This window comes from Lithobates pipiens, unplaced genomic scaffold (genome assembly GCF_037356315.1).
Source record: "Lithobates pipiens isolate NorthernLeopardFrog02 unplaced genomic scaffold, aLitPip1_a1.2 Scaffold_22, whole genome shotgun sequence".
In the NCBI taxonomy this organism is placed as follows: domain Eukaryota; kingdom Metazoa; phylum Chordata; class Amphibia; order Anura; family Ranidae; genus Lithobates; species Lithobates pipiens.
The window spans coordinates 210,651,174-210,678,171 of NW_027507784.1; the positions used below are offsets into that span (position 1 = coordinate 210,651,174).

The 26,998-nt window shown below is 42.6% G+C and overlaps 1 protein-coding gene across 1 annotated transcript in view; it reads left to right on the forward strand.

Moving 5' to 3' along the window:
* Positions 1-4,226: 4,226 nt before the first annotated feature.
* HAPSTR1 (HUWE1 associated protein modifying stress responses) overlaps positions 4,227-26,998 on the forward strand; it is a 28,174-nt gene continuing 5,402 nt past the window's right edge. Inside the window, exons 1-3 of the mRNA XM_077448851.1 lie at positions 4,227-4,694; positions 5,264-5,344; positions 22,021-22,296. Coding sequence (XP_077304977.1) covers positions 4,499-4,694; positions 5,264-5,344; positions 22,021-22,296 — 553 coding nt within the window. The 5' untranslated portion in view covers positions 4,227-4,498. The remainder of the gene's footprint in view (positions 4,695-5,263; positions 5,345-22,020; positions 22,297-26,998) is intronic.

Genomic DNA, 26,998 nt, shown 5'->3' on the forward strand with positions numbered 1-26,998 from the left:
ATAACAGGGGAAAGGATTAGGAGGGATCCATGGGTATGCCTATTTCATGATATAGAAAAAGGAGAGAGGGAGTATGGGTATTCCTTGATCCCCTGTTTATTAAACGCTGCTAAATCATTGATACCGCTAAGATGGAAAAGATCTGATCCTCCCTCGATGAGGGAGTGGGCAGAAAGATTAGAAAGGACACGAATTATTGAAGAGTCAATGTATAAACTGGATAACATGGAGGAGAGGTACCAGAATAAATGGCGTCTCTGGGTACTATTTGGTAAAACTGAAAATTTATTTGAAGATGGTGGAATGTTAGTTAAAAGGAATCCCATGGAGCAGGATCGAGTGAGAGAGGGGAGGGAAGGGGGGGGGGAGGGAGGGAAAAGGAAGACAACCTTTATAAGAAATGATGTTGTATTTATTATTATGTGATGGTTTATATACGTATTATAGTTGTCTGTAAATTTTGGAAAATCTCAAAAATAAAGAATTATATAAAAAAAATAAAAAAACACAACAAACCTACACAGTCCCTGTCTTGTTTGCACCGCCTGTATACTGCTGTTCTGAGTATATAGGGCCTGGGGGCCACACGCATTTCCTTTTTTTAATATGCGTACAAGACCCAAATAGGCTGGTAATGGGCAGGGAGGGCTACCCATGCCATTTTTCTCAATGATTTTCAACCATATTGCAGGAACCAGATATAACATTAAAACCGCAAGCAGTTTTCAATGATGTTATTTCCGTTTAATGTCATTTTGTGCAGGGACTGTTCTAAACACGGGAAACACGTGGCACTTCACAGGCATACTACAGACACCCCCCAGGCACCATATTTAAAGGAATATTTCACTTTTTTTTTTTCACTTTAATTGTCATTAAAATCAGTGCTCCCGCCAAAACCGGCCATTTTTAAAAACATTTTAGCCATTGACCCATGTCCCCTGGAGCAGGAGCCAGGTCCCCAAACCCTTTTTAGGGCAGTATCTTGCATATTAGCCGTTAAAATTAGCACTTTTAATTTCAAACGTTCGAGTCCCCTAGACTTCAATGGGGTTCTAAAGTTCGTACGACTTTGGGGTCCGTTCGAAAGTTCTGGTGCGAACCGAACCGGGGGGTGTTCGGCTCATCCCTAATATAGACTCTTCACAATTTTTTGTTTTCTGAGCACTATTTAGGTGCCACGGACAATATTATATATATATATATATATATATATATATATATATATATATATATATATATATATATATATATATATATATATATATATATATATATATATATATATATATATATATATATATATTATTATTATTATTATTATTATTATTATTTATTTATTTTTATTTTTTTCATACAAAACTTTGTATAAACCTTTTTTGTTTTTTTACTTTTTTCAAAAGGTTTTTACGTGTGTTCGCACGTTAGCCACTACACAGTTTGGTTATATTGCACTGTATAATATTTACATGGTATGTATAGTACTTCCTGATTAGGGATTGAGTACTTTTCCATCTGATGATTAACTGACCCCATGACTATTTGATCATCCTAGATTGGTATTTATTATCACATAGTATTGGGGACATCTGGTGATCATATACACTAATACATGTACTAACATACCCCATACGACGTCATATGTGACGAAACGGACGTAGGGTGGTCTCGACGTGTTGACGCTATCATGTGACTTTTGGGCGTTCATTTTGCCGGCCGGCATTTAACGCTATTTGATTGATTTTGTTTATGAGTATGTTTTTAAGATTTAAATATAAAGTTTTCTTTATACGGATTCACACTATGGGAGTTTCTGTCTATATTCTATGAGCGATTCCATCATTGAAATGCGTGTGGAGAGATGAGATGTTGTTCTGGTGTGACGGTCCTCTGAGATTTTTTGCCATACATGCCCAGATCTTTTTAGGATTTGGTAAGCGCGCATTTTTTTTCTACCAACCAGCACAGTGGTTGTGAAGGAGGTCTATGCTCTGCACTGAGTCTAATTGGAGAGATACCTTCAACTGATGAACTTTTGCACTTATATTATTTTTTATTCACTTGAGAACATTTATTGGGCACGTGTGTTTGTGTCTTTAAGTTGTTGTTTGCACATTTCAATTTTCGAGCACTTTACAATAAGTGTATGAATTGTTTATGTTTATATTTCGTTTATTTTTATTTCAATAAATTTTTTAATCGCATGAATTTATTTATGTCTGTATTTAATTAATCCTTATTTCAATAAATTTTTTTATTATTATTTATGTATTTATTTGTTTGACCTCAAATGTTTATACTGTGTATGCACTGTTTGTGTATATGTATCACGATTAATTTTTCACTATTTTGTTTTTGTTAGTGGGTGAGTTTTATTGGGGAGCGCGATTGTATTTTTGTTTTATGTACTAACATATAGTATAGCACGCGTATCTTTATGCATATAGTGTGTTGTTGTTTTTTACATTTTTTATATCACTGCATGTTTGATACCCTCTAGATTTCCCTGCAATAGGCACACGCACCTTTGCGTATATAGTGTGGTCCTTGTTTTATATCACTATACGTCTAATACCCTCTAAATTTCTCTGCAATGGGCTACATTAGCTTAATGCAGCTCTAGTGAAAATACTCAGGGCACAATATATACACACTCACACACACTAACTAACTAAATAAAGGTAGTGCCACTGACCCCATTTGTTGTATAATCCTTCTATGTAAGACTCTGGTAGGGGAGCTTTATGTTTAGGGGAGGCTGCAACCGAGATTGCTGACCTAAGCGCGGCCTTTAACAGATTTTTTAAATATTGCCAAAATGGATGTAAATCCCATTCATTAAATTTGAGCTGGGCACATATCTGCAGTTTTCTTCTCTCTTCAGGCTGGGTTCACACTATTATGAATTGCCCACATCCAATTTGCAATAGCAGGAGGTTGTGACTGGCTCTCTATGAAGCCAGTTCACCTATCTACGATGTTGCTCTGGTGCGAATTTGCACAGGAGCCCTTTGCGGCATTTGGTCCATTCCAGGTCTGAATGCAGCCGAAAATGTAGGCTGAAATCAGACGTAAAACGGTGAACCAGGACACACAGGACCACTGCTGTGAGCCGCATCGGCATTAGTCATGCAGTAAGTCCCGTGGCTTTCTCCTGCTCCTTTCTTCTGTTATCAGCATGATGACATCTGACAATCACAAAGCAGTCTGAAATTTTGTGTCAGGGAGGGTGCTATAAGTAGATTAGCAGAGAGCTGGTCTATTCACAGCACAGCTCTGAAAGTATGTACCTATGTGCAGTCTGTAAAACGTATGTAGGAGGATTTGTTTCATTTCATCTCTGTACATCATCTGAGGCTTTTCCCTTCATTGGGTATAGGAGAGGGTTTATATCCAGTAAACCTCTTTTTTTTTTTTTTTTTTTTTTTTTTTTTTGTGGCTAGAGTGAAGAAAGAATAGAATAGGACATCTGTCAGGATTATTGTTGTCTGTACCCCAATATGGCAATTCGCCTTCTCTAATTATCTTGTTTATTTTTATCATTAAAAGCCAAAGAAAATCCAAAATTTTGGCTTGTCCCCAGAACAATAATACATAGCAAATCGTCCAATGGAGACACTAGTTCTGGTGACCCTGGTTCCTTCACTTTGGGGGATTTTCTCTTACTTCCTGGTTTAGCTATGGGACAGGAAGTGAAGGGAAATCTCCCCAATGAGACACATATGGCAGAGAAAGAAAAACAAAAACTGACAGGGGTTATAATCCCCCCCCCCCCCTCTTCTGTCTACAATGAAAAAGGTTTGCCTTTTGGTTTTACTGTAACTGATACTGTTGAAAATATTTATTTTTCACAATTTCATCCTCAGCATAATAATATGCTACTTACTACTCAAAACAGAACACATATAAAAATATTATTATTAATAATTGTCGTGTCTTGTACAAATATCTACCCGACAGTGTTTCTTTTGAATTTCACTATTGTCAGGAATAATCCCAGTCCCTAACAGCACCATACTGGCTCAGTCATCTGCGCACGCGTGTAACATTTGTTCTCCGCGCCTGCCAACCAAACTTGAGCTAAACCCCCACAACGCGTGACGTTCTTGAGATACAGCGGGAGGCGCCAATAGTAATCGAGAACAAAAGTTCGCCAGGGTCATTTGGACGAATCGTAGGGGTCCGAGGCGGCGGTGGGCGGTTCCCTCGGAAGCTGTGTGAGGAACAAGTCGGTAGTAGGCGGCGCCGGGCAGCTAGCAAGTTGTGCCGAGCTAGCTATTCGCGTCAGGGCAGTGGCGTCAGAGATGCAGTTTGTTTAGCTCAGGATGGAGGAGCCATGGGGGTGAAGTAGGTGTCCGGGGTGCACAGAAGGCGGCCTTTTCCCTCAGGCCGGAGCATCGATACGCCGAGCGCAGCTACGGAACTAGGATTTAATCAGGGAGGAGGGGACGCCTCCAAGAGGACGGGCGGAGGGAGGAAAGAGCCCGAGTGGAGGAGAATGGAGGAGAAAAAAGAAGAGGGTGAGGCCGAGATTCAGGAGCACGGACCCGAACATTGGTTCACTAAATGGGAGCGCCAGTGTCTGGCTGAGGCCGAGCAGGAGGAGCCCATAGAGGAGGAGGCCGAGCAGAGTCAGCAGAAGCTCTGGCATCTCTTCCAGAACTCCGCCACGGCCGTGGCCCAGCTTTACAAAGGTCAGAACCGGGTGGGGAGCGGGGAGGGGGCTGGGGAACACTGGGGCCAAAAAAATCAAAATGGCGGAACACCGTACCGAAGTAGCTGCATTTAGCCCCGCCCTCTGACCCTCGATTTGTATAGGCCGAGGGATGTAACCCATAGCAACCTGTGAAGAGTGTTATTGGCCTTCTTGTGTGTTTTGCGCTCCACCTATGTGTGTGCGCTCGGGGCGTGTTCAGCGCTCCCTATCAGCCCCGGGGGTGTCATTGACCGCATCGCCCACCAGGGACGCCCTTCCGTCATGACAGCTGTGTTTACTCCCGGCTCCCGATGATGCCCCTAGACGGCCGGAAGGAGCCAGCGACAGTCCGATCCGCGGCGGAAAGACGGGGGATTAGGGCTGTTCAGCCGAAAACAAAATGGCGCTGCAGCCTTTTATTGTGACTAATTGGCAGCCGGTTATTTACGGGATTGGAACGTTGGGTCTGGTCAAAATGGCGAAGTCGGCGAATATGGCCGATGGTGCCGGCAGAGGAGTCCGGACTTCTGTTTGTATTCACGTCAGTGCCTTGTGTCTTCTTTACAGATCGTGTCTGTCAGCAACAAGGAATGTCACTGTGGGCTCCTTTCCAGAACGCTGCTACAGCTGTCACCAATCTGTACAAAGGTAGGAAGAGGCCGGAGCAGACTCGGCGCTGGCTGTGTGCACATCGTGTTCTGTCTAATGCGCTTCTCAACCAACTGCCATCTGTCAGGATTTCATGTAATGTGTGTGCGATTTTCTCACCTCTAGTCTGTGGGGCTGACTTATAAAATACAACTCCTAAACAACAACTGAAAGCTAGAACATGGAAATCCAAATCTTTGTAGTAATTGGTTTAGGTAATAATCCTCTCCCCCCCCCCCCCTTTTTTATTTTTCTCTTATTCTGCGTAATTGAACTTGAGGCGTACATGTCTTTTCATCCTTTGCAGTGTTGCTGATCTCCTGCAGCCTCTTCACATCTACACTGGGGTGGCTTTATAGAAGGTAGACAATGCCCTTTTTAGTGTGGGCACAGTCACTTGTAGTCCCCACTGGGAGAGTGTTACAGGGTGATAGTGTAGGAAAACAAGTGGGAGCCTGGGCAGAGCGTTGTCACCTTGAACAGTTGTGTACCTTTTTTTTATTTTTTATGTGGAGGGATCACTAGGATTTATTTTTTTGATTAAAAACTCTAAATGTAAAACAGTTTAGAACTACATTTGAAGTTTAAATTGCAAAGGTTCTATGTGTTTTTTTTTTTTTTTCCATAATCATGTTATACTTGCATACTTGCATGCTATGTGCAGTAGTTTTGCACAGAACAGCCCTGATACTCCTCTTTTGGTGTCCCATGCTGGCACTCCTGTCTCTTCAACCCGCTACACTGAGTGCCCGTCTAGAATACAACTTTCTATGGGCAGGCTCGCTTCTGAGCCGCTCCATGGCAATTTACACAGATCTCCAGGGCTCAGCCCAGCTCTGTCAACATAGGATTGGATTAGCAGGCGCCAGTGACTTTGTTATATGCCCTGTGCGGAGGGAAAGAACTGGGCGAGCCAATACTCTCATTCACATTGCTGGATCAAGATTGGGCTCAGGTAAGTATCAAGGTCCTTTGCAACAGAAGTGTTTTTTTTTTTTTTTTTTTTTTTTTCTACCTCAATGCATAGACTGCATTAAAATGTAAAATCTACCATTTTTAAAGCTCAACTACAGCATAACAACTCCTCTTTAATTGGTAAGAAGGGAAAAAAAAAGCAAAATGCTAATTTTACTTAACTGACCACATGAGCTTCTGTTTACTTTCTGGTCTTTCTTTGGGTGTCCACATCACTGCCTGCTTGATGTAGAGAACACTTTCAGCAGCCAGATCCTCTCAAAGACAGAACTCAGGAGGTCAGTGAGAGGATTAGTGCTCAAGAAGATAATGAGGTAAATACCTGGTCCCCAGGGCAAGATATTAGCTTTGTTTATAGAGGACACTGACTTTGTTATGCTGCAGGATTGCCTAGGACGAGGTGTTTGGAAGCAAGGCTGAGGAAACAATGCAATTGATGCACAATTTACTATTTAAATGTATTTTTCTTGAAGTTGGGCTTTAAATGACAGCAACCTTTTCAGGTTAAAAACATGTGGCTACAAGGCCTTGCAATAGCAGAACATTCATATTTTCTTTGCCCTGGTGGTCCTGGTCCCCTACGGATCCTCTTTCCAATGCTGCAGGCTTCATAACTTTGGCATGCCAGACTTCTATGAGTGTTTGGATGTTTTGCATGGTTTTGGGGTGGGGGAGGCGTTGAGACACATTTTTTTTAACAGCGCCCCTCTCCAATTAAGTTGCACATTGCTTGGAATGTGTTTTGTTTACATGTGGGTGCTTCACTTCATGCCCATTGGCAAAGACTACCCCAACTAAATATCAACACATTGCGACTGGCAGTTGGCAAGCTCACCGAACAGAGTAGCGCTTAGAGGTCGACCGATATGGGTTTTTCTCTGGCCGATGCCGATATTTAGAAATCATGGCGGCCGATAGCCGATATACGATGCTGATTTTTTTGGGCCGATATGTTAGGCCGATTTTATTTTATTTATTTTTAATCCCCCTTGATCTAACACACCTTTCCCACTGGGGCGTTTTTTTAAGGCGCTTTTGGGCTAAAAATAGCGCCTGTAAAGTGCCTGCAAAATGGCTCCCCTGCAGTCTGTGTGAAAGACAGAGTGCTTTCACACTGAGGCGATGCGCTGGCAGGATCTTAAAAAAAAAAAAGTCCTGCAAGCAGCACGTTTGGAGTGGTGTATACCGCTCCTCCACCACTCCTGCCCATTGATATGAATGGGCACGGCTGCCGAAGCGCATGCAATGCGATTTGGCAGCGGTGCTTCATGGGCGCATTTAACCTCTTCCTTGGCCGCTAGCTGGGTTATATGTGCCCCACTAGCAGCCAAATAGCACCGCTAAAATGATGGTAAAGAGCCGCTAAAACTTGCGTTTTACCATCAACGCCTGTCCGCTCCAGTGTGAAAGCAGCCTTCATAAGTGATACAGAAAATTTCTTACATTTAAACATTTATTAAACAAAACAAACCTCCAATCAGTTTACTTGTATGTATGATCTAGATAAAAAAAAAAAAAAAACCTATATATTAAATAAAAACAGGTAGTCAAAACTTTTGGACAAAAAAAAAAAAATGGGCTAACTTTACTGTTTTTATTTTTTAAATGGTGTATTTTTTTTCCCAAAAAAATGCATTTGAAAGACCTCTGTGCAAATGCCGTGTGACATAAAATATTGCAACAACCGCTATTTTATTCCCTAGGATCTCTGCTAAAAAAATATATATAATTTTTGGGGGGTCTAAGTGATTTTCTGGCAGAAAATACAGGATTTTTACTTGTAAGCAAAAAGTGTCAGAAAAGATTTAGTTTTTAAAGCGGGAGTCCACTGGGACTCCGCGTTTTTTTTTAAAGCCAGCAGCTACAAATACTGCAGCTGCTGACTTTTAAATAGTGACACTTACCTGTCCAGCGCGCCCGCGATGTCGGCACCCGAAGCCGATCGCTCGCTCGTCTGGCGGGTCCTGCCGCCGCCATCTTGGGTATGGGAATCAGGAAATGGAGCCTTTCGGCTTCATTTCCCGGTTCCCTACTGCGCGAGCCGCGCAGCGCAATTCAGACGGTCCCCGCTGCCTCTGGGAGCTGTGTGTTTCCCAGCAGGCAGCGGGGCACTTGCTGAAGGGGGCAGGCGCTTGCGGAAAGGGGCGTAACGTACGCCCCTTTCCGCAGAGAGCTAGCCCGGAAGTGGGTGCAGTTGGGGGGGGGGGGGGATTCCGATGAGCGGAGGTCCATTTTAGGGTGGACCTCCGCTTTAAATGGTTAAACTGAGAACTTCTACACACTGAGATGACTTCATTCATTCAGAAGTGTAAACATTGTATCATTTAGTTCTTTTCTTGGCAGACTGCCCAGAGAGGAGGAAAGTGTTGCTATGACGACTCAGGCAACTTACACTGACTTCTTACAGAAGTCATTTCAAAGTCCCCCTGTAGAATCGGCTTTTTATCAGCACAATCGGCCGATGCCGATTATTTAAAAAACGGCAAATATCGGCCGATATATCGGTCGACCTCCTAGTAGCGCTGGACACACCCCACAACCATGCACAAAGCATGCGATTGGGGCACATTTATCAGCAAAAATTAGGTTAAAACAGGTGGTGAGGAGGTGTTGCATTGCTTTCTCACTGTCAGTTGTCTCTAAAAAGCTATCCTAACAGGGATTGCACAGAGGAGAGGTGGCTTTGAATGCGTGTCTAAATCTTTTTTTTTTTTTTTTTTTTTTTTTTTTTTTTTTTTTTTTCAGTGCTTAGACAGAAGGAAGATAGACAGACAGCCAGATCTATTGCAGGGACCCTGACAGGGGAACTTTAAAGTGGTAGTCGTTTTTTGATATTTAAACTGTTTAGGAGTTTCATTTTTCTTCTTTGGCAGACTAAACATGCAAAGTCCAATCTAGTACTGTTTATGGTATGTGCTATGCAATGTATATCACTGTTCATTCTTGGCGTGATAAGATAAGTTGGGTTCTGGATGATGCAGCTCCAGTAGGGTAATGTCAGTGGCCTGACCTGAGGAAGATGCTGGTATACTAGTGGTACTGGAGCCTGAACTTGTAATCTTTCCCCCACCCCCAGGCAAGCTTTAGCATCTCATGTGTTAGTGATTGCACTGAAGTGGATGTAAACCAATCTTATCAGTGTGTCAAAACTTGTATAGTCTTACAGCTTTACGCTGCCCATAGATGGATTGAACTTTGGCCCATTCAGCAGGTACCTGCAAAATTCCTATTCATCAATGGTAGTTCTCGTTTGAGAGCAGTCATTCTGAGGACCGATTGCTCTTTGAACTGGCTTGTTGGAAGACTATGCTTTGGTCAGCATTGCAGCTCAGATCGGTATATTCTGACGACGGGGGAGTCCCTGCTGTCAGCATACAGTAGTGCAGTTGGGATGGTTCACCTTGAATATGTGGATAGGGGAATCTGTTCCAAAAAAAAAAAAATCAGCTAGCTGGGTGATCAAAATACTGACTTATCTATGGCCTGCTTTAGACTGCACATTTTGTTCAGTATGTTCTTGTTTAAAAAAAAAAAAAAAATCAGTTTTAGTAATGATAGTAATGCCCCTTTTGCAATAAATGAATTTATTTTTACTTTCCTGTGTGCAAACTTCTGTAAAATGTACAGAAAGTTACACAGCTCAGTGTACATACTCGCCACCCCCTTGCTCTGGAATTTATTCAGTTCTTGCCGATTAGGTGGGGGTCATGTCCTTCCTGGGCAGCCAATAAAAATAGCCAAAGATGCCAAACCTGGGAGAAGACCAGTGAAGATGCTGGCATCTGGGAGGGGACTTGTTTCATTGCTACAGGGAAGGTGACTTTAGTTCTGCTTTGGTAAAGCTACGACATGCTTTGTACTTTAGTAAATGGAAGAGAAGCAGGTGGCATTAAATGGTTTTAGTGGATAGATGTTTGGTAGCAGAAACGTTCCGCTGTCAGACCAAGTAGGGTTTTTTTTTTCTTATTCCTGATCTAAAAGTTGGTATTCCGAGAGGTAAATTATTTGCTGTTGTGCTTCTCGCATTGCATTGTAAATTGGCTCCCAAGGAAACTGCTTAGAAGATGAATTGGCAACTCTAAATATTTCAACTAGAATTAATGCCCAGTGCAGGTGCTTTTTTACACATTACTCTGCCTGATTCATCTCTAATCAGAAAGGGCCATTTAAAAAAAATCTGTTTATAGGTTGATTTAATGTGATTCAAGTCTGTATCTGTATAAATGTGTGTGTTTAAAGCGGAGGTCCACCCTAAAGTGGACCTCCGCTCATCGGAACCCTCCCCCCCCTCCGGCGCCACAATTGGCACCTTTCAGGGGGGAGGGGGGTGCAGATACCTGTACAATACAGGTATTCTGCACCCACTTCCGGGATAGCTCTCTGCGGAAAGGGGCGTAGATTACGCCCCTTTCCGCAAGTGCCCGCCCCTTTCCGCAAGTGCCCCGCTGCCTGCTGGGAAACATACAGATCCCAGAGGCAGCGGGGACCATCCTTATTGCGCAGCGCGATTCGCGCATGCGCAGTAGGGAACCGGGAAATGAAGCCGAAAGGCTCCATTTCCTGTTTCCCATACCCAAGATGGCGGCGGCAGCACCCGACAAGACGATCTAGAGATCGGCTTCGGGTGCCGACATCGCGGGCGCGCTGGACAGGTAAGTGTCACTATTTTAAAAGTCAGCAGCTGCAGTATTTGTAGCTGCTGGCTTTAAAAAAAAAATAAAAAAATGCGGACTCCCGCTTTAAGTGCATATCTAAAAGTAAATCTGGTCTGCGTGGGTTTTTTTTTCCCCTCTTTCCTCCTGTGGGTTGACTAGATGGACTTGGTTTTTTTTTTATATTTTTTTTTGCTTTTTTTTTTTTTTTCAACCAGACTAACTATGTAACGATATAGTTGCACACTCACTATGAACCGTGCGTTTGTACTTGTCTGGCATTTTAATTTCATAGAATGCAATGGTTTAACTTTTACTGAAGTCCTATTTCCAGCAGCATGGCCTGGCACTGTGCTTATATCCTGATTTGCTGTGGGTGAGCTGTTCTTGAGCTTTACTATACTACGGCAGGAAACAGACCTGGAAGTTGGAAACAAGACTTGTTTGGTAAAGTTTGCCTATGATATTGGAAGGTGTGTTTTTTTTATTTTTTTTTTTTTTTTTTTTTTCCCCAAAGCCTACAGAGATGGGTATAAATGTGTATGGCTGACAGTGTAGGTGTATTTAAATAAAAGGCAGATATACAAGATACAAATCATTGTAGCTCTGTCATTATTGGGTATGTCTTTCAAGAAGTACAAGCAATGCCCTCATACGCACTTGGTATCAGCCTTTTACAGTCCCTTTTTATAGCAGAGTTGGAGTATGAGAACAAGTTGTAGCACAAGAAGCCAATCAGTTTGAATGCTGAGGAGAAACGTGCTACTCGTAAGAAAGCAGAGTGACTGAAATTATGATATCTTGGTGATGCCATTATGAACAGGGTTTAGAGGAAATGGGTATCCTACTGGCCAGCCGATTTAAAGGCATCTAGCAGCAGGAAGATAGTACCGCAGGGGCAATCTTTGGATCCAAGGTAAATATTACGGCTAAGGCCGGGTTCACACCGCTGCGATGCGGGAACGCCGCGAATCCGCAGCGTTTTCCCGCATCGCACACCTCCCGCCGGCAGTTCACACTGCCCTATGCGGACGGCTGGGAGTGTCAATGTTATGTTAATGACACCCCCAGATCCGTCCGCATATCGCAGTGCGATCTGCCGACTCGCACAGGAATCGGATCGCATGGTGTGAACCCCCATGCGATCCGATTCTGTTGCGGACCAAAAAAAGGGTCCCGTGCGAGTTTGCTGCGGGAGCGCTGCGAATTCAGCCATACTATCTGTATGGCTGAACTCGCATCGCTACGGAGATCGGATGTGATTTGCACTGCAGTGCGGGTGCGAATCACATCCGGATCTCCCCCCGCAGCAGTGTGAACCCAGCATTAAGCTGTATTTATTTTATCTTTTAACTTGGCTAACTTTTTTATTTTGCTTTTGAATAAAATGGTTCCGCTTTAAATATTGTTAGTAGTGATGAAACTCCAATTCTTTGATCTCTCAACTTTGGGCTTGGGTGTCCTCCAAAATATCAATTAAAAATAAATGTACTGTATACAGTGTCTTGGAAAAAGTATTCACACCCCTCAATTTTCCACATTTTGTTATGTTACAACCAAAATGGAAATGTTAGTTTCTGGGATTTTAGGTGATGGACCAACACAGAGTGGCACATGAAGTGTAAGGGATAATAATATAAAGAGAGGTGTAGCGCTAAAAAAAAACCCAATAATAAAATACATGATAATATCTAAAGTGCGGCGTGCATTTTGTATTCAGCCCCCTTGCGTTGATACATTGGAGAACCACCTTTTCAATGCAGTCACAGCTGCATGTCTTTTTGGGTATGTCTCTACCAGCTTTGCACATCTAGAGTGACATTTTTGCCCATTCTTTGCAAAAAATAATAAAAAAATCAAGCTCTTTCAAATTGGATGGGAAGCCTGCGAACAGCAATGTTTAAGTCTTGCCACAGATTCTCAATTGGATTTAGGTCTGTACTTTGACTGGGCCATTCTACCACATGAATATGCTTTGATCTAAATCATCCCACTGTACCTCTGGCTGTATGTTTAGGGTCATTGTCCTGCTGGATGGTGAACTTCTGCCCCAGTCTCAAGTCTTTTGCAGACTCTAACAGGTTTGCTCTTAAAATTGTCCTGTATTTGGCTCCATCCATCTTCCTATCAATTCTGACCAGCTTTCCTGTCCCTGCTGAAGAAAAGCATCCCCACAACATAATGCTGCAACTACATATTTGTAAAGTGTGGTGTGCATTTGTATTCACCCCCCCCCTTTTACTCTGATACCCCTTACTAAAATCTACTGGAACAAATTGCTTTCAGAAGACCCCTAATTGGTAAAGTCCACATGTCATTTATTCTCAGTATAAATACAGCTGTTCTGTGAAGCCCTCATATTTGTTAGAGAACCGTATTGAACAAACAGCACCATGAGGGCCAATGATCACACCAGACAGGTCAGGGATAAAGTTGTGGAGAAGTTTAAAGCAGGGATAGGTTGTTAAAAAACAAAACAAAAAAAACCTCAAGCTATGAACACCTCACAGAGCAGTGTTCAATCCATCATCCGTAAATGGAGTGTATGGCACAACTGCAATCCTACCAGGACATGGCTGTCCACCTAAACTGACAGGCTGGGCAAGGAGAGCATTCGTCAGAAGCAGCCAGTGGTGTGTGTGGTAGAAAACTAACACAACACGTCACCCTGAACACACCATCCCCACGTGAAACATGGGGGTGGCAGCATCATGTTTTGGAGATGCTTTTTGTCAGTGGGAACAGGGAAGCTGGAAGAATTGATAGGAAGATGGATGGAGCCAAATACAGGGCAATCTTAGAAGAAAACCTGTTCGAGTCTGCAAAAGACTTGAGACTGATGCAGAGGTTCACAATCTCCATTTTCAGGTGATGGATTGAACAATGCTCTGTGAGATGTTCAAAGCTTGGGATATAGAGATGGAGATCTCTCTCCCTAACCCTGCTTTAAACCTCTCAACAACTTTATCCCTGACCTCTCTGGTGTGTTCTTTGGCCTTTTTGTTCACTAAGTTTTTCTAACAAACTTCTGAGGGCTTCACAGAACAGCTGTATTTATACTGAGATTAAATTACATACAGGTGGACATAATTTAATAATTAGGTGACTTCTGAAGACAATAGGTTCCACTAGATTTTAGTTAGGGGTATCGGGGTAAAGGGGCTGAATACAAATGCCACACTTTTTTTACTTATTTTATTTGTAAAAAATTGAAAACAATTTATCATTTTCTTTCCACGTCACAATTTATGTGGCACTTTGTGTCCATCTGTCCCATAAAATCCCAATAAAATACATTTTTGGTTGTAACACGACAAAATATGAGAATTTCAAGGGGTATAAATATTTTTTCAAGGCAGTGTATATTGTGAGAGATCTGGTTACCCTTCCACAAGACATTGATATGCATAATTCTATACTGAATGAAAATCAGAGTTTGCCTTTTGATTTTTGGATTCAACAGAATATTTTATACAGTGAACTAAGTGAAAATGTTGACAAAAATTGAGACCCATAACCAAATATTTAGTTGCACAGCCTTTAGAGGCATTCATTGCAGACAGGCGACATCTATAGTGCTCCAACGAGGCTTCTTACATAGTTCTAGTTGGTAAGGGATGAGTAACCAGACTTCAGTTCAACTTGACATTGTTTTGCAGAGAAGCACCTCTAAAAGTTTGTGTTTTTTTTTTTTTTGTTTTTTTTTTCACAAACTCCTCTCCACTAAGGCCACCAACTGTGGAAGGGGGTTCCACAATCTAAGAGTCGCCAAAGATTTGTATATTGCAGTCTCTTAAAACGTATTCTCCCTGGAGAAGAGACTCTTAATGTCTTGAAGTTCCTCATAACTGAAGTCCTCCAGCCCCTTTTTGCAGACCAAGAAAAGAGGTGGTGTGCAGCTCGGACTATGAAGGAATGCTGAACCTGCACCCACCACTGTGCATGCCAGCTGATCAAGAAGCTTATCTGTTTCAAACGTGTTAACAAAATGTGTTCCAGAAGCTGCACAACATGATCCCCCCCCCCCCCCCCCCCCATTATTAAGCTCCGTGGGGTGTACGTGGCCTGGCAATGGTCAAAGTTGAGACTGCCATTCACTCTATCGCAGCAGATCTGTTTTGATGTGTGGCTTCCAGGACACTCTTGACTTGCTTCACTGGGCCCCCTTATTGGCTTTGTTGCTCTTTTCTGGTTTCTCTCCAATTCAATTACGCTACAATGAAGGATTGTAACTTGAATTTTTGCTTTGTATCATTGGCAGCCACCGAGGCTAAACTTTTTACAGTATTCCAACCTTTAGATCATTTATCATTTATCACAGATCATCAAGTTAAACCAAATTGAGCCCTGGGGCACACCGCTCGCAACTCCAGACCTTTCAGAGTATATGCCATTTATCACCAATCTCTGGACACGCTAATGCAACCATTTTTCTATCCAGGTACATGTCACGTCATCAATCCCAAAAGATCTCCGTTTGTAAACCTACCTGGGAACTGGAGATGGTGCAAAGAAGGGCAACAAAACTAATAAGAATCATGGAGGAGCTCCGCTATGAGGAAAGATTAGAGGAACTGAATCTATTCCCTCTTGAGCAGAGGAGATTAAGGGGGGATATGATCAACATGTACAAATACAATAGTGGTCCATATAGTGAACTTGGTGTTGAGATATTCACTTTAAGGTCATCACAGAGGACAAGGGGGCACTCTACGGCTAGAGCAAAAAAGATTGTCTCCAAATATGGAAAGGTTTTTTCGCGGTAAAGAAGCAAAACTTTTTTTTTTTTTTTAATATTCATACTTCCCTCGATAGTTGGAGGATCAGACTGATGCTGCTGCTGTCTCTGCACTGAGAACCGAGCCACCGACCACTGCCAATGGCTCGGTTCTCCACCCCGAGCAGAGACATGCTGCCCGTCAGTCAGCATCTTGTCTGCTCTGATCCTCCACGCTCATTGGAGTGATGAGCTGTGGAGTGATGAGCTGTGGAGGGACAGGGAGCGGGCGACTCAGACTGCCATCAGTCAAGGCAGTTGGTGGATCCAGACTTGGAAAATCTGGATGATGTGCTGCCTCGACTGATGGCAGTGACAGTGGAGAGTTGACTTCAAACCACTCTCTGCTGAAAATGGGGCACAGGAGTGCAAAACAAATTGCACTCCTGTGACCAAGAGGAGAAGCCCAGCCTAAAAAGCTCAGGCTGGACTTTTTAACTTTAGAAACCATTCTATTTTTTCTTCTTCTGTGAACATAGCTGAATTTGAGTTGTCTAAAATCTCCAGTTTTGTCATCTGCCCAGAATTTTTCTTTAACCTCCCTGGCGGTACGATTATTTCGGATTTTAGGTGCTAAAAGCGGTACAATTATTTTGCATGAAAATTTGGCGTTTTATATTGTAGTCCTTTAATTCTTAGGAATAACTCTCTTAAATCTGTCCAAACCAGAGTCTAGCAGACATCCCGAGTATAATAAAGTTTGAAAAATGAAATCATAAATTATAATATAATAAATAACTATAAATTGTACCAAATAATAATATAACAATAATAAAAATTATTCAATAATGTAATCAAATCAAAAACACTGAAATTTGCTCAGTTGCAGAATTGTGACTGTCATTACTTTTCAGTATTTGATGACGGATCTCCCCACAAATCGCTATCGCTCAATTCTGCGAGCGATTCCAATTTATTATCACTATTTTCTAGCTGGTCTAAAACCATTTTTGATGTAAAGGGACAGTTTTGGTTGCTATGGGCAATCTCCAGTTTCCAGGCATAAAGAACAGTTTTTATAATATAAAACTGCATGCAGGACACTTGGCAGACCACTAGGGACAAAGGGGATGTGAAATATTTACATACAGCAATGTAATCTGTAAGATTACATTATACTGTGTGTTTCACTTTTTGAATTTGGCGCCGATCTCCATCCCCGTGCGTCGCAACGCTCGCAGGGAACGGAGACCGGCTCCGTAATAGATCGAGCGAGACACGGCTCGCTCGTACAGCGGGGAGACAACGCTGGATCCGAGGGAGAAGGTAAGTAAACCTCCTGGATCCAGCGATGCAGTCCCGAGTCTGACTCGGGGTTACCACTAATGGTACAAAAATTCCACCCCGAGCCAGACTCGGGAAGACCGTCAGGGGGGTTAAACAGTAGAGTCCTTCTACCTTCCTGGAGCCCACTACTGTTCAAAAACATTTTATGATCAGACACTGATGTACTTGATCTTGGCGTTGAGCAGTTATCTTTTCGAAGTTTTCCTTGACTCTGTCTACCATTCTTATTATCCTTCTGTTCAGTCTTGGATCAAATTTCTTCTTGCAGCCATGTCCAGGGAGGTTGACCATGTGCCCATTAGTCCGTAAAATGTATATAAACCCAAGATCGAAAATTGATGATGTTACAGCTTATTGATCCTTTGTTGCGATGGTTACGTTTGTTTTCTTGTTTTTACACTTTATTTTTTTATTTTGTTAACGTGTTAATTTTGCCATTAACACACTTCCTGTGTTCCAGGGTACAAACTGTAGTGAGAGGCACTGTGACTGTAGGACAGTGAGTGTTGGGACTACATAACAGCTTCCTCTCTTTTCCATAACATGAGGGTGGGGGCTTGTAGTCAATGGTAAGTTCAGAGGCAGAGTACCAGAAGTTAAGTGCTTACAGGTGTTCTGGCTGGATGAACAGATGTACAGTATCTCACAAAAGTGAGTACACCCTCACACTTTTGTAAATATTTTATCTTTTCATGTGACAACACTGAAAAAATTACACTTTGCTGCAATGAAAAGTAGTGAGCGTACAGCTTGTATAACTGTAAATTTGCTGTCCCCTTAAAATAACACAGCCATTAATGTGTAAACTCCTGGCAAGAAAGTGAGTACACCCCTATTTGAAAATGTCCAAATTGGGCCCAAAGTGTCTATTTTGTGTGGCCACCATTATTTGCCAGCACTGCCTTAACCCTCTTGAGCATGGAGATGACCAGAGCTTCGCAGGTTGCCACTGGAGTCCTCTTCCATTCCAGTATGACAACATCACAGAGCTAATGGGTGTTAGAGACCTTTCGCTCCACCTTCTGTTTGAGGTTGCCCCACAGATGCTCAATAGGGTTTAGGTCTGGAGACATGCTTGGCCAATCCATCATCTTTACCCTCAGCTTCTTTAGCAAGGCAGTGGTTGTCTTGGAGGTGTGGGGTCATTTATATTGGAATATTGCCCTGCAGCCCAGTCTCTGAGGGGAGGGGATAATGCTTTTGCTTCAGTATGTCACATTACATGTTGGCATTCATGGTTCCCTCAATGAACTGTAGCTCCCCAGTGCCTGCAGCACTCGTGCACAGCCCCAGACATGACAGTCCCACCACAATGCCTGACTAGGCAAGACACACTTGTCTTTGTACTGCTCACCTGGTTGCCGCCACACACGCTTGACACCATCTGAACCAAATAGGTTTATCTTGGTTTCATAAGACCAAAGGACATGGTTCCAGTAATCCATGTCCTTAGTCTGCTTGTCTTCAGCAAACTGTTTGCGGGCTTTCTTGTGCATCTTTTAGAAGAGGCTTCCTTCTGAGACTACAGCCATGCAGACCAATGTGATGTGGCGTATGGTCTGAGTACTGACAGGCACGCGCGCCCCACCCCCCAAACAACCTCTGCTGGCAGCACTCATACGTGTATTAAAGACAACCTCTGGATATGATGCTGAGCATGCACACTCAACTTCTTTGGTTGACCATGGCAAGGCCTGTTTTGAGTGGAACCTGTCCTGTTAAACCACTGTATGGTCTTTGCCACCGTGCTGCAGCTCAGTTTCAGGGTCTTGGCAGTCTTATAGCCTAGGCCAGTGATGGCGAACCTTGGCACCCCAGATGTTTTGGAACTACATTTCCCATGATGCTCTCCTACACTGCAGAGTGCCAGAGCATCATGGGAAATGTAGTTCCAAAACATCAGGGCTGCCAAGGTTCGCCATCACTGGTGTAGAGCAACGGTTTAATTTTTTTTTTTTCCAGCTCATCAGAGTTCTTTGCCATGAGGTGCCATGTTGAACTTCCAGTGACCAGTAAGAGAGCGATAACGCCAAATTTAACACACCTGCTCCTTATTCACACCTGAGACCTTGTAACGCTAACAAGTCACATGACAGAGATAGGAAGATGGGTTAATGTGCCCGATTTAGACATTTTTTCACTTGGGGGTGTACTCACTCTTGTTGCCAGTGGTTTAGAAACTAATGGCTGCGTGTTATTTTGAGGGGACAGCTAATTTTACACTGTTATACAAGCTGTACACATTACGTTACTACAAAGTGTAATTTCTTCAGTGTTGTCACATGAAAAGATATAAAATATTTACAAAAATGTTAGGGGTGTAATCGCTTTTGTAAGATATTTGTATGTAACTTTTTTTTGCGCTTGCCAAACAGATAAAACGCTTAATGGCATATTTAACAGGCTACTTTGAAATGGTCCTGTAGCCTTACGTTCCCTTTAGTTCCCAGGGAGATTTCCTGAAAAAAAATAAAAAAATTATATATATATATATATATATATATATATATATATATATACACACACACACACACCATTTAACACGTTGGTCTCATATATATATAATATATGAGAGACCAACGTGTTAAATGGTGTGTGTGTATGTATGTATATATATATATATATATATATATATATATATATATATATATATATATATATATATATATATATATATATATATATATATATATATTATCTCTATACCTTTTTAACATGTTGGTCTCTATTCTTCTACAATCCTTTTTGGACAAATGTTTTGTTTGCTTTATCTGGTCCATGTTCATTCAGTGTGGTGTATACTAGAGGTCGACCGATATATCGGCCAGCCGATATTTGCCGTTTATTTAATTAATCAGCATTGGCTGATTGAGCTGATAAAAAGGCCGATTTAGGCCCCTTTCACACGGGGCGGCTCAGTGCTGATCCGCCCGTGGATGTCCGCTTGCTCAGCGGGGATCGCCGGAGCGATCTCCGCTGAGCAGAAGATGACAGGTCCGTCTCTGCGCAGGGACAGACCTGTCACAGCGCCGCTCTCCCCTATGGAAGATCGGGTGACGACGGACCGCAGTGTCCGTCGTCACCTGATCCGATCCGATGACTGATGGAAAAATAGCTTTTTCCTCCGTCACACTTTTTCGGAGCGGGCCGGATGTGACATCCGACGCTCCATAGACCTCTATGGAGCATCCGTTCAGGTCCGCCTGAAAAACTGACAGGCGGGCCTGGACGGATCATCCGTGTGAAAGGGGCCTTAGAACAGCTGGACTTGGAAATGACTTCTGTAATAGAAGTCAGTGTAAGTTGCCTGAGTCTTCATAGAAACAACTTTCCTCCTCTCTGGGCAGTCTGCCAAGAAAAGAGCAAAAAGATGCAATGTTTACACTTCAATGAATGAACTCAACTCTGTGTGTAGAGTTCTCAGTTTAACCATTTAAAGACAATCTTTTCTGACACTTGTTGCTTACAAGTAAAAGTCCTGTATTTTCTGCCAGAAAATCACTTAGACCCCCAAAAAATTATATATATTTTTTTAGCAGAGTTCCTAGGGAATAAAATGGCGGTTTTTGCAACATTTTATGTCACACGGCATTTGCGCAGAGGTCTTTCAAATGCATATTTTTTTGGGGGGAAAAAATACACTAAATGATAAAAAAAAAAAAAAAAAAACTAAAACAGCAAAGTTAGCCCATTTTTTCGTCCAAAAGTTTTGACTACCTGTTTTTATTTTATAGGCTGCTTTCACACTGGAGCGGGCAGGCGTTGATGGTAAAATGCTGCTAGTTTTAGCAGCGCTTTACCATCATTTTAGCGGTGCTATTCGGCTGCTAGTGGCGCGCATATAACCCAGCTAGCGGCCGAAGACTAGGTTAAATGCGCCGGTGAAGCACCGCTGCCAAATTGCATTGCATGCGCTTCGGCAGTGGTGCCCATTTAATATCAATGGGCAGGAGTGTTGGAGGAGCGGTATACACCACTCCAAACGTGCTGCTTGCGGGACTTTTATTTTTTTATTTTTTTAACATCCTGCCAGCGCATCGCCTCTGTGTGAAAGCACTCTGTCTTTCACACAGACTGCAGGGGAGCCGTTTTACAGGCGCTTTTTTTAGCCCAAAAGCACCTAAAAAAAAAAAACGCCCCAGTGGGAAAGGTGTCTGTTAGGTTTTATGAGATGAAGGGGGATAAAAAAAATAAAAAAATAACTGCCTAACGTATCGGCCCAAAAAAATCGGCATCATATATCGGCCATCGGCCGCCATGATTTCTAAATATCGGCATCGGCCAGAGAAAAACCCATATCGGTCGACCTCTAGTGTATACACTATAACGACAAAACATATTTTTTATTTTTTTTCTCCCTTTTTTTTATTTTAACTTTATTTTTTTGGTGATGGTTTGGAACACCTATTAGTTTTTTATTGCTGTCCATGTCCCTGTTGGGGAGGACCACCCTCTATTTGTCCTGTTTACGGTTATCAGTGAAAGTAAACTGGGGGGGGGGGGGGGCGCAAGGAATATCCTCATTTACTGTTTTTGGCTATGGAACAGGAAGTGAAGGAAAACTGCTCAATCACAGAGGGATTATAACCCTCCCTTACACTACCAAAAATAGGGGAGGGTTAGCCTATAGTTGGACTTTAAATAAGCTGACTGATGGCAACATATATACAAATGATTTGTGATGCAAATGACGGAAAACCATTAATTTGAACTATCATGATCGTTAATTTATAATCTTTTCTAGAGGTACCAACAAATCTGGTTCAGGTCTTTTGGGAATATATTTGCAGAATAAGCTATTTATTTTTACTTTCTTTGCTTTAATCTGACATACTGAAAGGCCTGTCAGTTTATATCAGCAGTTTTTCACTTTTCAGGAGGAATGAATTTTTGTTTCAATGAGTTGTAAGGGTATAAATCTACAGTATATACATTTTTAAATTGTATGGCATGTGCTACTAAATGACTTTGCATTTACTTTACAGAAAGTGTGGATGCCCATCAGCGGACTTTGGACTTAGGAATTCAGACTGGATGCCAACGACGCAATAAAGAAGTTTTAGCCTGGGTTAAGAAACGACGACGAACTATTCGTCGAGAGGATTTGATCAGCTTTTTGTGTGGCAAAATTCCACCTCCACGTAACTCTCGTGCACCACCGAGACTGACTGTTGTTTCTCCTAACCGAGCTACACCATCTGAAACTGGCTCATCTGTAGAGACTGATTTGCAGCCCTTCCGAGAAGCAATAGCGCTCCATGGCAAGTGTTTTGAACTGAATATGATTGAAGCACTAGCACTGCTGCTGTGATTTGTATAGTATCTGCATAGCAAAGGGCAAATGCCAGATTTAACGTGACCCCAAACTCTGGTTTAAAAAAAAAAAAAAATTCATTCTTTATCTTAAATCATGGGACACAGAGTATGGATAATATTACCTGCTGGTTATACTTCATTAGGTGAATGGACACTGGTAGACCAAACGTCTTCAGACGGGAAGTGATCCCCTATATAACCCCTCCCATACAGCAAGCACTTCAGTTTTTTGTTTTGTTTTTACAAGTGTCTGAAAGAGGGATGGCATGGTTGTTTGAGGTCTCTGAGCTCCTGGTCTCTAGTCCCACAAACGGTTCCAAAAATGAATCCAGGGATTGACCGATCGGATCCATTTGACACAGGCTTTTATGCTTGTATAAATGGTACCTGAGCCTCCCAAAAAAGACTCAAGATCCTGCAACGTTTTGCCTGTAACGTGGCCTCTGGGCGCTGGACCCTGCGGAGTGGAAATCCTGGACACTATAGCGCTAAGGCATTTCCTGCGGGGTTCTGTACAGGTCCAAGGGAGTGGACCCTAAACAAGAAAGGGTACCCAGTCCTTGAAGGTCCAAGTGACAGGAACCCACTGTGAAGGTTGATGATTGGGCCCTTAGAATCTAAGTGGCCCTGCACCTGAACGGGTAAGTGAAACCCTTTTATTTTATTGTGGGTTGTCCCAGTGATTTTAACAATCGGTCAAGCTAGCTAAAGGCTGGACACCTGTTTGCGCTGACCATACAGGGGGAGTTCTACGCTAGCTGTGGGTGTGTACTACGGGTGCAACGGATCAAAAAACTCACGGATTGGAACGTTCCTCGGATCAGAGTCACGGATCGGATCATTTTTCCGATCAGCAAATAATTTAACTTGCAAAAACCTGTGAAAATTCCACCACCATATAGTCCCCACTGTAATATCCACAATCTCCCCCACTGTAATATTGGCAGAGTATGGCTGGGTATCGCTAGAGTATTGCTGAGTACTGCAGGGTATGGAGGGATGGCTGCTTCCATCTCAGGATCTCTCCCCTCCACTGTACAGGTTAGTACAGAGAGGAACCGGCGTCATGACATGACGTTGATTTGTTTACAAGTGATCGCTCCGTCTGAGCGATCGGTGTAGAAAGATGGCTGCTGCTTCGGAGCTAGGCCGAAGCCGCTTCCTTTCCTAAGGCTGAGACCGTGGAGCGGATCGCGGCATGTGCCGATCCGAGCAGGTTGACCTGTTCGGATCACGGATCGGTGACGATCTGTTGCACCCCTAGTGTGTGTACAAAATGTACCTTTTAAAAAAAAAAAAAAAAAATTATTATTAATATTTTTTTTTTTCATGATGGCGCACATGCCTTCAGCAGTTTGGCGGTCATGGCGAATGCGGCTTCGCCTGCACATGCACTGTAGCCTTTATCTGGACACACTTGAATAGCCACGCCCATTTGCTGGGCCAGGCACATGCATGCACACACGCATAGAGCGGTCCATCACACACCCAGCTTATTTAAGCTGCACAGTCCAAGCATGTGGTGCTTCGATAAGGCAGCTGTGGGACACAGAGCAGACTCTGAACAAAAACTTGCAGTGGTTCATTTTTCATTACCCGGGTCACGTGAGTCACCAGGTGTTGCTTGGCAGGATTGTTGCATAGGGGCTTGGTGAGCCTTATTTATGGGTCTCCCTTCTGAGTTTTTTTTAATTGCACCCAAGTACTCTTTGTCTTCCAAAAAGAGGCGCGGGACTAACACCACAGGGAAGGGCACACCTACGTCATCAGTAGTTCCTGATGAACCTAGTCATATCCCTAGTGTTGTATCCCCTGAAAGACCAGAGGCTCCTGGGCAATCTGAGCCGTTGTACCTATAGTCAATGCTGCTGCTTCACCTTTATCACAAAGGATGCCCTGTCGTCAGCCCTAGACGGGTTAGAGCAAAGGCATGATTGCCTCCATCCCGCAGGGTGACAGGAAGCGGAAGCGTGACAGATCCCCCCCCCTCCCTGGAGTCTCCTTGTCTGGAGCAGGAATAGGTTGAGTACGGGGAAGAGCTTAAAACTCAGGATTTGGTGGAGTGCCTGGGAGATAAGTCTGGTTCCGAGCAATCTGGACAAGATATCCGCTGTCTGCCTCAGGTTTTTAATCCTGACTCTGACCGAAATGGTGCCCTTTTTAAGTTGTATCTTGCAGAGGTGACTGAGGGGCTTTTTATATCCTATGTATGAAAAGTTTGTTATAAAAAAAATGGAGCATGCCAGCCATACATGCAGCCGTCTCTTCCTTAACCGCTTGAGTACTGAGCATATTCTAGCACTTCTCTACCGCATGTAAAAAAAAAAGCGGCCTTTTTTTTTTTTTGGTAGAAAACTACTCGGAACACCCAAACTAACTATGGATATATATATATATATATATATATATATATATATATATATATATATATATATATATATATATATATATATATATATATATATATATATATATATATATATATATATATATATATTTCTCCACTTCAGCCCCAGACCAATTTTTGCGATTCAGCACTGCGTTGCTTTAACTGACAATTGCGCGGTCATGCGACGTGGCTCCCAAACAAAATTGACAACCATTTTTTTTTTTTTTCCCCAAATAGAGCTTTCTTTTGGTGGTATTTGATCACCCCTGCGGTTTTTATTTTTTGCGCTATAAACAAAAATAGAGCGACAATTTTGAAATAAACACATTTTTTTACTTTTTGTTATAATAAATATCATATATATATATATATATAATATATAATTTCCCTCAGTTTAGGCCAATACGTATTTTTGGTAAAACAAAATTGCAATAAGCGATTATTGATTGGTTTGCGCAAAAGTTATATCGTTTACCATATAGTTTTATGGCATTTTTATTAATTATTAATTTTTTTACTAGTAATGGCGGCAATCAGCAATTTTATTTTTTATTTTTATTTTTTTATTGTGACTGCGACATTAGGGCGGACACATCGGACATTTTTGACACATTTTTGGGACCATTGTCATTTATACAGCAATCGCTGCTATACAAATGCAGTGATTCCTGTGTATATGGCAGTGAAGGGGTTAACCAGTGGGTGGCAGTGTAGGGGTTAAATGTTCCTAGGGGTGTGTTACTAACTGTTGGGGGCTGGGCTTTCATTTAGTGAACACTGATCTCTGCTCCAATCACATGGAGCAGAGATCAGCGTCACTTGTTGCTAGGCAGAACGGGGAGATGCTGTCTACAACTGCATCTCTCTGTTCTGCCGCCCCGTGAGACAATCGCGCGGGTGGGTGTTTGTTTGTGTGTTTGTTTGTGTGTTTGTTTGTGTGTTTGTTTGTGTGTTTGTTTGTGTGTTTGTTTGTGTGTTTGTTTGTGTGTTTGTTTGTGTGTTTGTTTGTGTGTTTGTTTGTGTGTTTGTTTGTGTGTTTGTTTGTGTGTTTGTTTGTGTGTTTGTTTGTGTGTTTGTTTGTGTGTTTGTTTGTGTGTTTGTTTGTGTGTTTGTTTGTGTGTTTGTTTGTGTGTTTGTTTGTGTGTTTGTTTGTGTGTTTGTTTGTGTGTTTGTTTGTTTGTGTGTGTTTGTTTGTTTGTGTGTGTTTGTTTGTTTGTGTGTGTTTGTTTGTTTGTGTGTGTTTGTTTGTTTGTGTGTGTTTGTTTGTGTGTGTTTGTGTGTGTGTGTTTGTTTTTTTTTTTTGTTTTTATCACTTTTATTTCTGTTACAAGGAATGTAAACATCCCTTGTAATAGGAATCTGTGACAGGTCCTCTTTATGGAGAGAAGCGGGGTCAATAAGACCCTGCATCTCTTGTCCCTGGGCTGGAAAGCATAAGATCGGTAAACCCAGGAACAATGTCGTAACGTCACACCCGGGCCTCTGGTCATAGAGATGACTGGTGACCGTCTGGTCACCGGAAATCTCTATCGTCATCTAGAGCCGGCCGATTCTTTCTCCAGGCCCCCGATGGCATGGGAGAGCCCGGAGAAGCACCAAATGGCGGGGGACCAGTCCATAAAGGATTTGGTCAAACGGCCTGATAGGCCTAACCAGGAGGATGATCTGCTTGAAAGTAAGATGTTCTTCGAGTGCTGTATTTTGCTGTTGATGCTTTAAAGGATTCCGTACAGCAGGTTTCTTGTCTGGCTCTTGTCTGTACATATGCAGACTTTTATGTCTTAACTGGTGAGCCGAGCTTCTTTGTCAAAAGTTATTGGACGGATTCCTGTTTTCATGGGGGAACGTTTATTCGGTGATCACTTGGACAAACACATCCAAAAGATTTCCGGAGGGAAGAGTTCTCTACTTCCTGTGAAGAAAGACATCAAAAATCTCTTGTATAAAACCCAGGGACTGCTTCCTCAAATGTCTCAATGTCAGGGCGGTTCCACCGCTAACAGGGTGCTAGGGCCAGAAAAGGTTCTGGGTCCAAAATTCTTCTAAAATCAGCACCAAGCCCTCCTTTTGAGGGGACGCCCCCACTTCATCAGGTGGGGGAAGACTGCTGCACTTTGTGGACATTTTGGAGAGCAACAATTCAGGACAAGTGGGTCACCTCAATTATATCTCATGAATAGGAGGGGTGCCCCTTCTGTTTTGTAAGATCAGCATTCCCTCAGATCCTCCAAAAAAAGTATTGCTTCAGGCACTACGTC